We start from the raw sequence: 16,721 nt of genomic DNA, 5'->3' as shown, positions 1-16,721 counted from the left end.
CAGGAAGTAAGCGGATAATGTGCGGTTGCTACCCGGGGTGGAGGAGAGGAGACTCTCCTCCAGGCCCTGGGAAGCATGAATAGTGTAAAAAAAAGAATTAAAATAAAAAATAATGCTATACTCACCTCTCAGCGCTGTACGCGGCCGTCCGGTCAGAGTTGCTGTGCGAACAGGACCTGCGGTGACGTCGCGGTCACATGACCGTGATGACGCCGCGGTCACATGACCGTGACGTCACGAAGGTCCTTCTCGGCACAGCATCTTTGGAACCGGACCGCCGCGTGCAGCGCCGAGGAGATCCGGACATCAGAGCGTGAGTATAGCCAATTTTTATTATTTTTAACATTACTATTGATGCTGCATATTGCTGCATATGCAGCATCAATAGTATAGGAGTAAACCCGCAGCGGAAACCGCAAAACAAACCGCGATAAGTCTGCAGGGATAACCGCAGCGGTTTTGCCCTGCAGATTTATCAATTCCGCTGCGGGAGAACCCGCAGAGCACGCCGCAAAGTGTGCACATAGCCTGAAAGTTCTTTTCTCCAGATGTTGGCCCTGCTCTTTATCACCTATGCCACCATGCATTCTCCTTTGATGACATCACCTCCATGTCACCCCGATCTTGATACCAGTTCTTGCTCACCACAATCAACATCTTCCCTGACTGAGTTAACAGTTGTGTCAGTGTGGGAAAGGTCCCGAGTGCCTTGCACGCTCCTGATTCATATCTCTAGACTTGCCATAACTCCTAAGGCCATGTTCACACTTCGCGGTTTTTACCGCGGATTCGCAGCGATTTTGATGCTGCGGGTCCGCAGCAGTTTCCATAGCGTTTACATTAACATGTAACCCTATGGAAACCGCAAACCGCAGTGCACATGCTGCGGGAAAAACCGCGCAGAAACGCAGCGGTTTACAACCCGCAGCATGTCACTTCTTTGTGCAGAATCGCTGCGATTCTGCACCCATAGGAATGCATTGATCCGCTTACTTCCCGCATGGGGCTGTGCCCACGTTGCGGGAAGTAAGCGGTTCAATGTGCGGTTGCTACCCGGGGTGGAGGAGAGGAGACTCTCCTCCAGGCCCTGGGAAGCATAAATAGTGTAAAAAAAAAGAATTAAAATAAAAAATGATGTTATACTCACCTCTCAGCGCTGCACGCGGCCGTCCCCGGTCTCAGTTGCTGTGCGAACAGGACCTGCGGTGACGTCACGGTCACATGACCGTGACGTCACGAAGGTCCTTCTCGGCACAGCATCTTTGGAACCAGACCGCCGAGTGCAGCGCCGAGGAGATCACGACGTCAGAGGGTGAGTATAGCTAATTTTTATTATTTTTAACATTACTATTGATGCTGCATATTGCTGCATATGCAGCATCAATAGTATAGGCAGAAACCCGCAGCGGAAACCGTGGAACAAACCGCGATAAATCTGCAGGGATAACCGCAGCGGGTTTGCCCTGCAGATTTATCAAATCCGCTGCGGGGAACCCGCAGAGGTCACACGCAAAGTGTGCACATAGCCTAAGGCTGCCGTCACACTAGCAGTATTTGGTCAGTATTTTACATCAGTATTTGTAAGCCAAAACCAGGAGTGGAACAAATAGTGGAAAAGTATACCAGAAACATATGCACCACTTCTGCATTTATCACCCACTCCTGGTTTTGGCTTACAAATACTGATGTAAAATACTGACCAAATACTGCTAGTGTGACGGCAGCCTAACACTTTGGCTACCACTGCCAGTGTCCCTTCCATGACACCTGCTAGTGCCAAAACTACTACCTTCACCAATACAACCAGTTGTTTTGATCATGCCTTCCACCTCATCTGCATCTATACTCCAAGTCCAAATGCTGACTGTTTTTATCTAACCCATCAACTGTAGGAAGTTGTTGTAAAATGTGCTTTTGTCACATAACTTTCATAACTATTTTGGAACGTATGCTATCTGCTATTTTTACTGCTAAAGCGTCGTCCTATTTTGGTGAATACGTGTCCTCTTTTTCTTGCAAGTCAATGACCCAGTGAAAAAAAATCTCATCTGTGTGTTGTCTGTATATTACTAAAGAACAATCAAATATTATATATATATATATTTATATATATACTGTGTATATATATATATATATATATATATATATATATATATATATATATAGGATGCAACATGAATTGTAAAAACTGATCCATATGCTAAAAAGGGTCTAGCAGTCTAGCACACTTGAAAAAAATATATTTTTTTCATGTACAAAAAATAAACCGACATATAAAGCCAGCCTTAGCATCCAGAGTGCTATAAATTAAAGAGGACCTGTCCTCCCCCTTTTTTATCTTTTCTGTCTTTTTTGAATGTGGTTTAACCCTCTACATTTGTCACCCAGTCATGGCTCTCATCAAGCCATGTTTCTGTAATGCCCACCATATCATAATCTATGGCTGACATAAAGGTCTCCAAATCATGCATTTTGTTTGAAAGACTTCTTGCGTTTGACAGTGGACAGGACATGTAATATTATCTGCACATTTATAACTCCTAATCACTTCCCTACTTTCCTTGCTAGTCTTAGCCCCCTATAAATTCTCTTTAGCCAATACCATCTCTCTTTTTGTTTGCTCTATATATCCTCTTTTTTTCACAATTATCTACTCTCACAGCCCACCCTGATTTTAGGTTAGAAGCTCTTCCATCAATCTTCCAATTGGGGTGCACACCATCCCTACTGTAAAGCCTGTAGTCAACAGAAAAATTGGCCCAGTTCTCTATGTACAAGACCTAATCTTCCCCATCTCCACCCTCCATTTCTCTGGCCCCAATATGCTCAGTGAGCTCTAAACCCATCAAGCTTGCAATGCATCTGTATGTTGGAATCTGCATAATTAGATCCATTACTTGGGCTTCCAAAAACACAACATCCTGACATCTAGCGCAGCAGAAAGTTGGCTCCTAATTTCATTGCCCCATTTAACAGTTTTTAGAAAATGAATCCTATCACTTTTCGTCTAAAACTACAGTCTATTCTAAAATTTCATAGTACCTTTCATATCTCCCTACTACATCCTCTGCTTCTCAACAAATTGGAAACTGAAAGATCTGAGGAGAAGCTGCACACTGGGTGCGTGATCAAGGAGGATTTCTGAAGGTAGCAAACTATGAGAAAGCAACTGTAGAAGTGTCACTTTATATCCAGACAGCTGGCACATTGGAGATATCTGGGAGTGAAGCAGACAGAAGAGGGAGCTCAGCTGAAGTATGTGCAGCTAGGAAGTAGAGCTGTGGGTTTGTGGGGACCCTAGATAGCTAGGGAAGTGGGCTGTAGAGACAATGTGTAAGCCAGACTTAGGTGAATTAATGAAAGATTAAGCTCACCACAGCATGGCATTGCGACAGTGTGAAAAATCAATGTAAAATGGAGCTTCCAAATTATACGTATATGCTGTGTAACTGAAAAATGCGATGCAAGCTTTATGCTGTCGCTTATAACCACCAATCCAACTAATTGCAAATGTGAGTGATGACTTGTATACCTGCTACCAAATGTAGCAAATGTAAAAAAAAAAAAAAATTCTTCATTAAATGTCACCTACTTAACCCGTCTAAAAATAACTAACATTGACAAATCTCCGATACACCCCCGAGCACTGCAGGAATTAAGTACAGTCACTGATAGATCATTATTTTTAATCTTTAAAGACTCCATAATAACAGGGTCTGTACCACAGGACTGGCGTATAGCAAATGTGGTGCCAATATTCAAAAAGGGGACAAAAACTGAACTCGGTAACTATAGGCCAGTAAGCTTAACCTCTACTGTGGGTAAAATCCTGGAGGGCATTCTAAGGGATGCTATGCTGGAGTATCTGAAGAGGAATTAACCTCATGACCCAATATCAGCATGGGTTTACTAGGGACCGTTCCTGTCAGACTAATCTGATAAGCTTCTATGAAGAGGCAAGTTCAGGACTGGACCAAGGGAATGCAGTGGATGTAGTGTATATGGACTTTTCAAAAGGTTTTGATATGGTGCAACGCAAAAGGTTGATGCATAAAATGAGAACAATGGGAATAGGGGAAAATGTGTGTAAGTGGGTTAAGAAAAAGTATAATGTTACAGGGTATATATACTAGATTCCTTGATAGGGCGTTGATCCAGGGAACTAGTCTGATTGCAGTATGTGGAGTTGGGAAGGAATTTTTTTCCCCAATGCGGAGCTTACTCTTTGCCACATGGTTTTTTTTTGCCTTCCTCTGGATCAACATGTTAGGGCATGTTAGATTAGGCTATGGGTTGAACTAGATGGACTTAAAGTCTTCCTTTAACCTTAATAACTATGTTACTATGTTACTATGATAGGAAACAAAGGGTGGTTATTAATGGAGCACACTCGGACTGGGTCGCGGTTAGCAGTGGGGTACCACAGGGGTCAGTATTGGGCCCTCTTTTTTTAACATATTAATGACCTTGTAGGGAGCATACAGAGTAATATTTCAATGTTTGCAGATGACACTAAATTCTGCACGGTAATCAATACAGAGGAGGACAGTTTTATATTACAGGAGGATTTATGTAAACTAGAAGCTTGGGCTGATAAATGGCAAATGAGCTTTATTGGGGATAAATGTAAGGTCATGCACTTGGATTGAGCAAATAAGATGTATAATTATGTGCTTAATTTTAAAACACTGGGCAAAACCGTCAATGAAAAAGACCTGGGTGTCTGGGTGGATGACAAACTCACATTTAGTGGTCAGTGTCAGGTAGCTGCTACAAAGGCAAATAAAATAATGGGATGCATTAAAAGAGGCATAGATGCTCATGAGGAGAACATAATTTTACCTCCATACAAGTCACTAGTTCGACCACGCTTAGAATACTGTGCACAATTCTGGTCTTCGGTGTATAAGAAAGACATAGCTGAAGAACTAGAGCGGTTGCAGAGAAGAGCGACCAAGGTTATTAGAGGACTGGGGGGTCTGCAATACAAGACAGGTTATTACACTTGGGGCTATTTAGTTTGGAAAAACGAAGGCTAAGGGGTGATCTTATGTTAATGTATAAATAAAAGAGGGGACAGTACAAAGACCTTTCTGATGATCTTTTTACTCATAGACCGGTGACAGGGACAAGGGGGCATCCTCTACGTCTGGAGGAAAAAAGGTTTAAGCATAATAACAGACGCGGATTCTTTACTGTAAGAGCAGTGAGACTATGGAAGTCTCTGCCGTATGATGTTGTAATGAGTGATTCCCTACTAAAATTTAAGAGGGGACTTGATGCCTTTCTTGAAAAGTATAATGTTACAGGTTATGTATACTAGATTCCTTGATAGGGCGTTGATCCAGGGAACTGGTCTGATTGCCGTATGTGGAGTCGGGAAGGAATTTTTTTCCCCAATGTGGAGCTTACTATTTGCCACATGGTTTTTTTTTGCCTTCCTCTGGATTAACATGTTAGGGCATGTTAGGTTAGGCTATGGGTTGAACTAGATGGACTTAAAGTCTTCCTTCAACCTAAATAACTATGTAACTATGTTACTATATTACTATAAGCTTTACTAAGATCATCAGTAAAGTTCACTTTGTTTTTATACAATGGACTGAAATCTTCCTTGAAGATATCTTAAGTTTGGGGTTCTGGTACCATCTCTCAACATGCTGCCACAGTGGGAAACACTTGAAGAGACTGACACCACACATACCTAGAAGAATGTCTGCACTAGGTGATAAGTGCGGTAGCACAACATCTTGACTGTTGTGCTCTATTACAGCGTGCAACAAGTTCTCCTCCAAATACACTTTTACTTGCACATTGAGTAATGTGTTCATCTTTATTACATATACCTGTGATTACTGTAATAGTCTGTAGTGACAGACTCATCCTTTAGTCATGCAATTTTCAATTACCTTTTGACCCTATTTAAAAAATATGTTGTTCCATTCCTGCATTTATGAATTGTGCAAAACATTTACCAAAGTTTATTCCTAATGATAAATTTCTTTGCGGCTTCAGGTGAAAATGAAAAATAATGAAGTGTAAAAACTTTTCCCATTGGGATGCGCAAGGTGAACAGTTATTTCTATAGTTATTTAAAAGGTGTTGAAAGGAAAGCAGTACAAAACCAATGTAATTTTATGAAACTAGAATAAACTAAAGCCGGTTTTACCTGCATGTATTTGACAATTTTAAAGAAGCCCTCCCATGAAGATTTTTGTTTGTGTATGTAATATAGTGTGTATGTGTTAATTTAAATCACCTACAACCACTTTTCACACACAATTCCACTCCTCTACTCGGTGACATCACTGATCTTCTGACTACCTGCTTCTGGTGTTCTTCTATTTCCTGATATTATTTTTCCTTATTTTCCTATTTTGATAGATCATGTTTTACGGAGGTAACAACAGCACATATGTATCCGCAGAACTCCGGCTGTAATAGCAACCTATTGTCGCCCTGCAACCACGGTAACATAGTGCCAATGTGCGCATAAAATGACGCACGCCTTGCCAGCGATTGCCAGTGTCATTTAACAGATTAAAAGGCTAACAGCTGCCGGCGGAGCTCTGCTCCATGTACAGCTATTAGAGGGAGATGATGGCTGAATATCACAGCCATCATCTGTTGGCAGAGATGAGATCTCAGTTCCTGAGCCAATATCAAAGTCAGGGAGCAGGCATATGACGTAATTATACATTCCATGTTGATAAGGGGTTGACTGTCTTTAATGCTGTAACGCTTGATGGAAAAACTAATAGGATTAAATTATTTTGGCTCAATGTTAATATTAACATATTGATTATAATTATTTTATTATTAAATGCATCAATTTATATTGAACAGAATTATGTTTGCTGACACTCCCTAAATATCATATGAGTCCAAACAACACTCTATATATAATATGATCCCACAGATGCTGTTTACTGATCAGATTAATTTATTTTATATTTTGATAGATAGGATTTTTTATGAACACAGTGATACCAAATATGTGTATTTTTTAATAATTAATTCTTAATGGGGTAAATGGGGATGATTTACATTTTTATGCCAAACAGGTGATAACAATTAAGATTTTGAAATGTAGATTAAAACAGCCATTAACTGAAACAGAAACATATTAAACTTGATTGAGCAATAGCCAAACTTTGCCACAGAAATGAGGTTGTGATTGTTTATACACCATGGCAAGGCTGAACCCACCAACAAGACACAAGGTAGTTGTATTGCATCAGCAAGGTCTCCCACAAGCAAAAATTGCAAGCAAGATGTGTTGTTCAAGCTTTTTTGAATAAAGCATCAAAAATTGGGCAATGTTGAGGACTGTAGATGCAGTTGTTGGCACAGAAAACTTAGTGCAGCAGATGAAAGTCATATTATACTTACTTCCCTTCAAAACTAGAATATGTCCATTGCTCAGAACTGGCAGCATCTGGTATGACCCATCTACTCTTTGGAGAAGTTTGGCTAGAATTGGTGTTCATGAAAGAATTGTGGCCAAACGGCTTTCATATAGAAATGAGGCCAAGCAACTCAACTATGCTTGAAAACATACGAACTGAGGTACAGAAAAATGTCAGCAGGTATTCTGAACAGATGAGTCAAAATGTGAAATATATCGCGTTAAGTTTGGTTGCCAGAAAGCTGGACAATAATGAGTATCTACGGGCAACTGTGAAGCATGACGGAGATTCCTTGCAAGTTTGAGACTGCATTTCAGCGAATGGAGCTGGGGATTTGGTGTCCCCAATGCTGAGAAATACAAGTAGATACTTATCCATCATGCAATACCATCAGAGAGGCATCTGATTAGCTTCAAACTTATTCGACAGCAGGACGATGACCCCAGACATACAGCTAATGTCAGTAAGATCTATCTTCAGTGTAAAGTAGAACAAGAAGTCTTGGAAGTGATGATATGGCTTCCACAGAGCCCTGCTCTCAACATCATTGAGTTTGTCTGGGATTATATGAAGTCATAGAAGCATTTGTGCAAGCCCATATCCATAGAAGATCTGTTGTTAGCTTTCCAATATGTTTGGAAAAGCGTCCCTGCCGAGTTCCTTCAAGAACAATGTACAAGTGTACCTAAAGATATGATGCTGCTCAAAGAGTGATCATGTCAATTATTGGTTAGATTTAGATTTCTCTCTTATTCATTCATTTTTTCATTTTAATTGTTAAAAATAAAAATGACTTCCATTTCTGGAAGCATTCTTATTTTACAGCACTTTTTCCACCCCTGCCTTAACCTTTTTCACTGTAATGTACATTTATTTACTATTACTAGCGAAGACTTTCAAAGAGTTATTTTATATTTTAGGTATTCATTTCAAGATGAAGAGGATATGTTCATGGTTGTGGATCTTCTCCTTGGTGGTGACCTTAGATTCCATCTTCAGCAAAATGTCCGTTTCTCTGAGGCCTCTGTTAGGCTCTTTGTTTGTGAAATAGCCATGGCACTTGATTACCTGCAGTGCAAAAATATCATTCATCGGTGAGTTTGTGTTCCTGTTTATGCATTTGCTATGTATGTACAATGGTATTCCAGATATACTACATATGTTTTCTTATACTTACACTCGCTTGCCATGTACCGTACTTTAGAATGCTGTCAGTTCACATCTATTCCTCCTTGCTTCAATGTATACATACAGTACATACTCAGCTGATGTAGTGCCATCCCCTACTTAAAGAGAATCTTTTACCAATTTTAACATGTTAAACTAGCCACATCATGGAATAGTGGCTACAGAGCTAAATAAAACATGGGCCCCGATTTATCCCACCAATGAACTAGAATCACTTTGAAAAGCCCCACATTTTTTACACAACCTAAAGTTGTACAATATATAAGCAAATTTTGTCGTTTTCACACCAGTTTAAGGATGTTCTCCAAAACTAGAGTAGTGGATGGGGTATAACAGGATTGTGATACCACAGCCCATCTAATTTTTAATGTGCTGTGTCGTACCCTATGCCAGAAAGCTTACTCCAGTCTCTGACTGCAGTAAGTTTTGTGGCAAGGGACATGACACTTTAATGAATCAAGAACATTAGACTCCATCATGCCCTATCATCAATATTGGCATTCCCACCAGTCTTGATGAATCAGAGGCATAGTTTTAAAAAATTTTCTTCCCATCTCCATTGTGGAGATATTAACTTGTAATGATAATTAGTGATGAGCAAGTATACTCATTGCTTGGGTTTTCCCGAGCTCGTTCGGGTGGTCTCCGAGTATTTGTAAGTGCTCGGAGATTTAGTTTTCGTTGCCTCAGCTGCGTGATTTACAGCTGATAGACAGCTTGAATACATGTGGGGATTTAATAGAAACCAGGAAACCCCCACATTTACTTAGGCTGGCTAGCAGCTGTAAATCATGCAGCTGCGTCAACAAACACTAAATCTCCGAGCAGTTGCAAACACTTGGAGACCACGCGAGCATGCTCGGGAAAACCTGAGCAACGAGTATACTCGCTCATCACTAATGATATTGATAACTATGAAAAACCCAACTGGGTGACTAGATCTGCTCTCCAACTTACAGCTTCATCATTCTCCTACTGCAGGTAACCTTTACATCAAAAACAAAAAAAGAAAAAAAGAAAAGATCCAACATTCCAAATATTAATGTAACACAGAAAAAAAAAACCAGACACAGGAAAAGAGGGGAAGGAATAAAACATGCACACATGCAAAAATTGGGTGCACTTATAGGGATCAAACACTAATATTAACCTATGTTAATGCAAACACAACATCTATGTTAAAGCAAAAATGCTACTAATATTCTATTATTGCAACATCCTATATGGCTTAGATAAATGTCTGTATTACTTAAGTAAAGGTACACTAATGTAAAAATTATGCTGTAATTATCCATAAATACCTTAGTCAGTGTAGCCAAAGGGGACAGTCGGATCCATGAATGACTATGAGCCCACCCCGACGCGCGTTTTGGCAGGAGCCTTCATCAAGGATAAGGACCAAAAAGGTCAAAACATTGGATACTATATCTGTATATACAATTGTCGGATTTAAAAAGCACTAAGAAAGCAACTGTTTTGATCCTCTCCATACTCCAGTGACATATTCCAAGAAATTTACTGAAGCTATTGTTAACTAAAAGCGCATGAATCATCTTCTGTACCTCTGAATGCCTTTAATTTCATATGACGGAACATGGATCTTCTTTCTGTTGTATTAGAAAAAAAAGTATGGTTTGTTCTACCAGACTCTTTATATACAGAGGTCCTCTATTCTCTCTTCCAGGGGAGAGTATCTCCGCACTCACATAGTCCTGAAGAGCCTGTATAGCAGTGTAAGTCAGCTGTATAGCTCTGTGACAGTTGTACATTAGCCCTTGGGCCCTATTTACATTAATGCTGTCAGAAACATGACAGAAACTTGACAGACCCACTATGGTATAATCATTTTGACAACAGAAACCATAACATTGACATGAACAGAGCCTTACTGTACATTCAGGAGCCCAGTTGAGTTTTGATTTCTGGCTGGTGATGAATTGTGTTAACTCCGTAATATAATTAAATCTTAGCTAAAGCATGAACCGTGAACCAAGCATGGAGATAAAAAGAAAAATAAAACAATCCTGAATAGATAAGCACTTTGTAAAAGAAATCATTAGGAGCAGTGAGAAGCCTTTTGGGACTATTGTAGACTTGGATGCCTCCTGAAACCATTCATGCAGAAGCTGATGTTACAGAAAATGAATTGTTTCCCTATAAATGACATGGAGATTAGTCCATATCAGTCAGTTCCAGGCAGGTAGTTTCATACAGATGTTAATGTCATGTCATGCTTTAGGTTAGCGAAGAGTGACGGACCATTTAAAGCTTTCTTGCCTGCACATTCACATGCATTACAAGCCAATATTTCCCCAAATACAAATAATGAGTTGGTTCACCTTTCAGCTTAAGTAATCAAAGTATAAAATTATATGTCAATGGACTATCACAGTAATCAACAGCATTACTTCCTTCCTCTATCGTGTCTAAAAGGCTAATAGTTACCTATTTTGCAGTCCTTTACACCTAAGCTAGAAATACTAATGCCCCGATTCATCAACATGATTGTAAAACACTGAAAAATGGCAATATTTTGGGGCAATGTAGAGTTTTCCAATAATTTAGTGACATTTGGCATGTTTATGCCAATTTCTGCCAGCATTTTGGACACAGTGTATTTTCACTGCATCCAAAACGCTGCATTTTAATCACGCAGGTAAACCCGCTTATGTTCAGAAAACCATGCAAATTTACCATATCTAATGAATGGCTATGGGACTACGCAGCGGAGATTAATGTCTCTGCTGCAGATAATTGACATGCTGCGGCTCGTGAACGCACGCCGCTGGTGAGTTTGTGCACGTGAGATTTCAGTGCTGAGACCTCATCTCCCGAGATCTTGGTGCCGAGATCTCCATCTGTGTATGCGCCACCCGAGGTGGCCATTTTCCCAGAGTCCACCACCCAGTAAACCATGGAACTGCGGGGCCCTGTCCTTTCCCAAAATGTTGGCAGGGCCCCCGCAGCACCAGAGACTCCCGCAGCAGCACCAGACACCCGAAGTGGCACCTGACACCCACAGTGGCACGCCACACATAGGAACACCCCCTCTTCCCAGCCTGCGGCCTGCAGCATCACTCCACTCCTGCCTCCTCCAGCAGCGACCCTGGGACCCTTCTTCACCATAGCCACCACCCCCTGTAAGCAATAAGACACATGGATTATAAAAAGCACCACCAGTTTATAAAAAAAAAAATCCTATTTTTCTCCTCAAAATTTGGGGTGCGTCTTATAATCAGGAGCATCTTATAATCCGAAAAATATGGTAAGTGAAATCTTTGGCATTGTACTATATCTATATTTCTCTGCTGTATCTGTGCATCATGAATTGTGGTATGTGTTAAAGGGGCCCACTGAGACTCTTTTGCCTGGGGCCCATGAAAACCTGGAGCCGCTCCTGGCTGGAAGACTCCAGCAACATTCAAGCTAAACAGGTTAACAGCTGCCCCTGTTTGGGTGTACGGGAGGCTTCAATGAGTCACAGGAAATTGCCGTGGCTGATGGAGTTGGGCCATGTGCTTGGTCACATTACTGCTGCCATGCTGTATCGTTTTCATTCATGTAAACATGCTTTCTCGATTCCTCCTGTGGGTTAAAAAGGCTGTACATCTGTTCAGAACTGATATACGATTCTCCGTCAGCCTAGTCACTCAGTGCATTTATTTTGTACCCCATGGGTGAAAGCATAATTATAGACTATTAAAGTTGTGCCAAAGATGTTTCATCATGTTGCATGTGCTGGGTTGACATAATTCTGCTAGTTTTGTGTTTCCCTTGTGAGTTATTTTCCAATTAGCCAATTGCTTTATATACCGTATGTTATAATAAATGTACATGTATTAGGAAATTGAATTTATATTTTGGGGCTACTATTTCGTTTTAGCCGCTTTTTTGCTTTCAGTGCAAAAGAAAAAATATTTTTTCTTTTTTTTTGCTTTTAGTATAATAATAATAATAATAATCTTTGTTTATATAGCGCCAACATATTCCGCAGCGCTTTACAGTTTAACAGTTTCAAACACAACAGTCATGGGTAACAATGTTAACAATACAATAATTAAAGGAAAATGAGACGACCCTGCTCGTGAGAGCTTACAATCTAATGTATGATTTTTGTTTAAGTTATAGCAGTCAAACCCCAATCACAGAGTTGCCACTAGACATCTAGCGTGTCATGAACATGCAGGTGCTTCTCACAAAATTAGAATATCATCATAAAGTTAATTTATTTCAGTTCTTCAATACAAAAAGTGAATCTCATATTATACATAGTCATTACAAACATAGTGATCTATTTTAAGTGTTATTAAAATCCAAAATGCTGGCCTACTGAAATGTATATTGAGTAAATGCACTCGATGTTTGGTCTGGGCTCCTTTTGCATCAATTACTGCATCAATACGGCGTGGCATGGAGGTGATCAGCCTGTGGCACTGCTGAGGTGTTATGGAAGCCCAGATTACTTTGATAGCAGCATTCAGCCCATCTGCATTGTTGGGTCTGGTGTCTCTCATCTTCCTCTTGACAATATCTCATAGATTCTCTATGGGGTTAAGGTCAGACGAGTTTACTGGCCAATCAAGCACAGTGATACTGTTGTTTTTAAACAGGTATTGGTACTTTTGGCAATGTGGACAGGTGGCAAGTCCTGCTGGGGAATTAAATTTCCATCTCCAAAAAGCTTGTCGGCAGAGGGAAGCATGAAGTGCTCTAAGTGCTTTCAAATTTCAATATGAGTTTCACTTTTTGTATTGAAGAACTGAAATAAATTATCTTTTTGATGATATTCTAATTTTGTGAGAAGCATCTGTAGTATATACAAAAATTATAAATATGCGCAAAAACGAAGTCTGCTAATGCAAGAAAAAGCATAAAATGCATGGATCAAAGAGCCCTACCTGAAATATATATCCCACAGTGAAATGTGAGCTAGGGTAAGGCTAAGGAGAAAAAAGAGTTTTACTTACTGGCACCTAGGATGTGAGGACCCATAAGGCATCATGGAATAATGAAGCATGGTGAGGCAGGGAGAAAGCCAGTATAATTCTAGCATTTCTGTATATATATGTTCTATATATGTTCATGGCATTCTAGATGACCAGTGGCAACTCTGTGATTTATTGTTTAGTATCTGCTATATTTATTTTGGTGACATCCTCTTATTAGTCCAATCCATCTTGGACCTTATATTATCCCTAAGGTTTATCAGGCTATACGGGTGATACCTTGCGCATTATCCGATACAAATTTAATTATCTATATTAACACAGGTAGATTGTCCATTTTTTTGTCCTGATTGTACACTTTAACCTTTATGGTTTCATGCATTTTGTATAATTGTGATGCTGGGACTATACCTTGCCATTATGGGCCCCTCTTTGGGTGTTTACATATGTTACTAATTGAGCACTTTATTTAATTTATATATCCAAGAAGTATCGTTTCTCCTTGCGGAGATTGACATGCTAAGTATGCCGAGATGAGGAGACTTAAAGCCGCAATGCTCCTCTGGGAAATATGCTAATTATGCAAATTGTCTCTTCGGAGAGGAAGAGAACTAGAACTCTAGTGCCACCTATTTTAAGGTAGCAATCATTAAAGGGTTGACATTGACTTGTAGGATTGCTACCTTCCAATAGGTGGCACTAGAGTTCTAGTTCTCTTCCTCCCTGAAGAGACAATTTGCATAATTAGTTTAATTTATATAGAATCAGGTGTTGGCATGGTATGTAGTTTTTAAAGTTTTTAAATGTTCGTTCATTTTTTCCCTAATAAAATTTAATTAGACTTTTTAAGAAACTTCTGGTGAGCTCATTGTTACGTGGTTCTTTTTTCTTCTCCATATACTGCAATTTCAGTTAACCAAAGTATGTCACACCCGTATAGAATCTATATAGTTTATGTATTTGTAGTGCGCTCTGCCCTCATATCTATTCAGTGCATATTTCTCTTGTATCTTGGTTTTTTGAAACACCAGTTTTGATATATTCCTTGAATTAGTTTTTTTTTCTAAATGGTTTCTAGAACACAGACATTCCAAAACATATGTAAAATGGGTTCTTTCAGATGAGTGCATCTGTAATTTGTATTTTATCAGGTTTTTTTGCAGCATGATCTAAACCAATAGTGCTATTTAATTAGACATTTTACATCTGATCTTGAAATGCGGCATGTGCTTATTTTAACCATTTGAGTACGTTCACTCGACCATAGTTCTGGTCTGAGTGCTATCTGTAAAAAAAAATTGGCATCACATGGACGGCACAAAGGCTAGGGTCCCACCACGATATTTTCTCTGCTCTCAGCCAAGAGTATTGGGTCGATTATGCTAATCAAACTCTAATCCGATTTTTTTCTCAGATGTGTAGAAGGTTAAAAAAAAATATGTATTCATTATTCTGGCTGTAAGTGAAAATCACATTACGTTTAGGTGTCATCTGCGTGCAGTTTGATTTCTTGACTGACCCGTTAACTTGTATGGCCGAGTGCGATCCGATTTATGCAGATTGTGCATGCTGCAATTTGTTCACCGCCCCATAGAATAACATCGGTCCAAATGTGAGCCGATGTTTTGTCGATTTGCACTTAGACTGAAAATACTGTCATCCACAGTAGCCAGAAGACCATTGTTATTTGGATGGGCTGTACAGATAAGCTTTTTTTTCACAGACTGAGGCCGCTTTCACACATCAGTTTATTTCTGGTACCGTTTTTTCCGTGTCCGTGTTTTGTGAATGTAATACTTGCGGCACACATCTGGCAACTGTGTGCCGCCTGTGTGCCGCATCAGTACCACACGGACGGCCTCCGGGGAAGAGTACATGCCCAGTAATTTGCACACACACTGTACTAATTGTATTTGTACATCTATATATCTACCTATTCTATTTGTATTTACTGGTTGTAATCCATCTCCTCTATCCTGCAGTGATTTTACAGAACATGGCAGAAGAATTACTGGCTACTCTTCTATCTATCTCTCTATGCAATATATATATATATATATATATATATATATATATATATATATATATATGTGTGTGTGTGTGTCACTAACTTCTATATATCTATGTATCCTACGTGTATATATCTATTCTATTCTAACCTGTCAGTGTGATTTTACTGTACACCGCACTGAATTACCGGCTTTTCAAAGGACACCGATGCTTAAAAATCGGACAGCACTCGCATGGTCTGAGTGCTGTGCAATTTTTTTATCGTACTCATAGGCTTGCATTGGCAAGTCTCGGCCTAGTCTCAGTGACAGTCGCACCATGCTGCGATTTTACATGCATACTGAATACGCAGGAGAAAAATACGGTGATGCCCCACAGTCCCGGCCTTAGATTAAAATCCCACAATTAGTTTTTGATGCTGCACATTTTTGCTGTGCCGTAACTGCAGCATATTACATTTCCAGCAAAATAGATGGGATCTTTAAAAATCTCATACCCACTGTGCTGTTTTTTTAAAGCTGCGTAAACTCACCCCTGGTGAATATTTGAAATCCACAATGTCAATTTCTCTTGTGGCTACACTGAGTTTTATGTGTAGATTTTCCCCATTGAATTGTATTAGTTAGCTAATAATGGATGTAACATGCATATGGCTGTATCAATAAAGTTTTATCAAAGATAAATTCCAGGAAGTATCAAAATAAAGCAGCTTTATTTAAAATATGACACACCAAAAAGAGACCAAAACCGCAGTGTCAAAAACGCGATAAAAATGCATGTAAAAATAAAATACTCAAAAATGCAACGAAAAACACACAAGAATCCAAATTTACATAAAATAATCCAATTACAGTTTTGGCTAGCACATTACCACCTGAGAAACGAGCACAATGCACAAATTAGGATCCCATAAAATGCTACAATATGTGACTTCTAAGAAACACTTTTTTCTTATTTTTTATTTGTCCAACCCTCAAGATTTTATGTTATGAGAGGTTGGAAGCGATATACTACTGGGAAGATCATCCATCCACACATATTAATCTCATGGAAACGCCAGCTTTAATTTCATTATATAAAGATGTTAGTCTCTCCCCATTTTGCTTTGTCCCGTGGTCCATAAAACATTGGTAGTGTTGAGAGGATGTAACAGACACTCATGTATTAT

General features: G+C 39.5%; 1 protein-coding gene across 1 annotated transcript in view; it reads left to right on the top strand.

Moving 5' to 3' along the window:
• Positions 1 to 16,721, top strand: part of STK32A (serine/threonine kinase 32A) — a 383,738-nt gene that overhangs the window by 188,239 nt on the left and 178,778 nt on the right. The window contains exon 4 of the mRNA XM_077261153.1: positions 8,330 to 8,503. Coding sequence (XP_077117268.1) covers positions 8,330 to 8,503 — 174 coding nt within the window. The remainder of the gene's footprint in view (positions 1 to 8,329; positions 8,504 to 16,721) is intronic.

The sequence above is a fragment of the Ranitomeya variabilis genome, chromosome 5, assembly GCF_051348905.1.
Source record: "Ranitomeya variabilis isolate aRanVar5 chromosome 5, aRanVar5.hap1, whole genome shotgun sequence".
Classification (NCBI taxonomy): domain Eukaryota; kingdom Metazoa; phylum Chordata; class Amphibia; order Anura; family Dendrobatidae; genus Ranitomeya; species Ranitomeya variabilis.
Note: the sequence above shows the minus strand (reverse complement) of the source record. Positions and strands in the feature narration are given on the sequence as shown.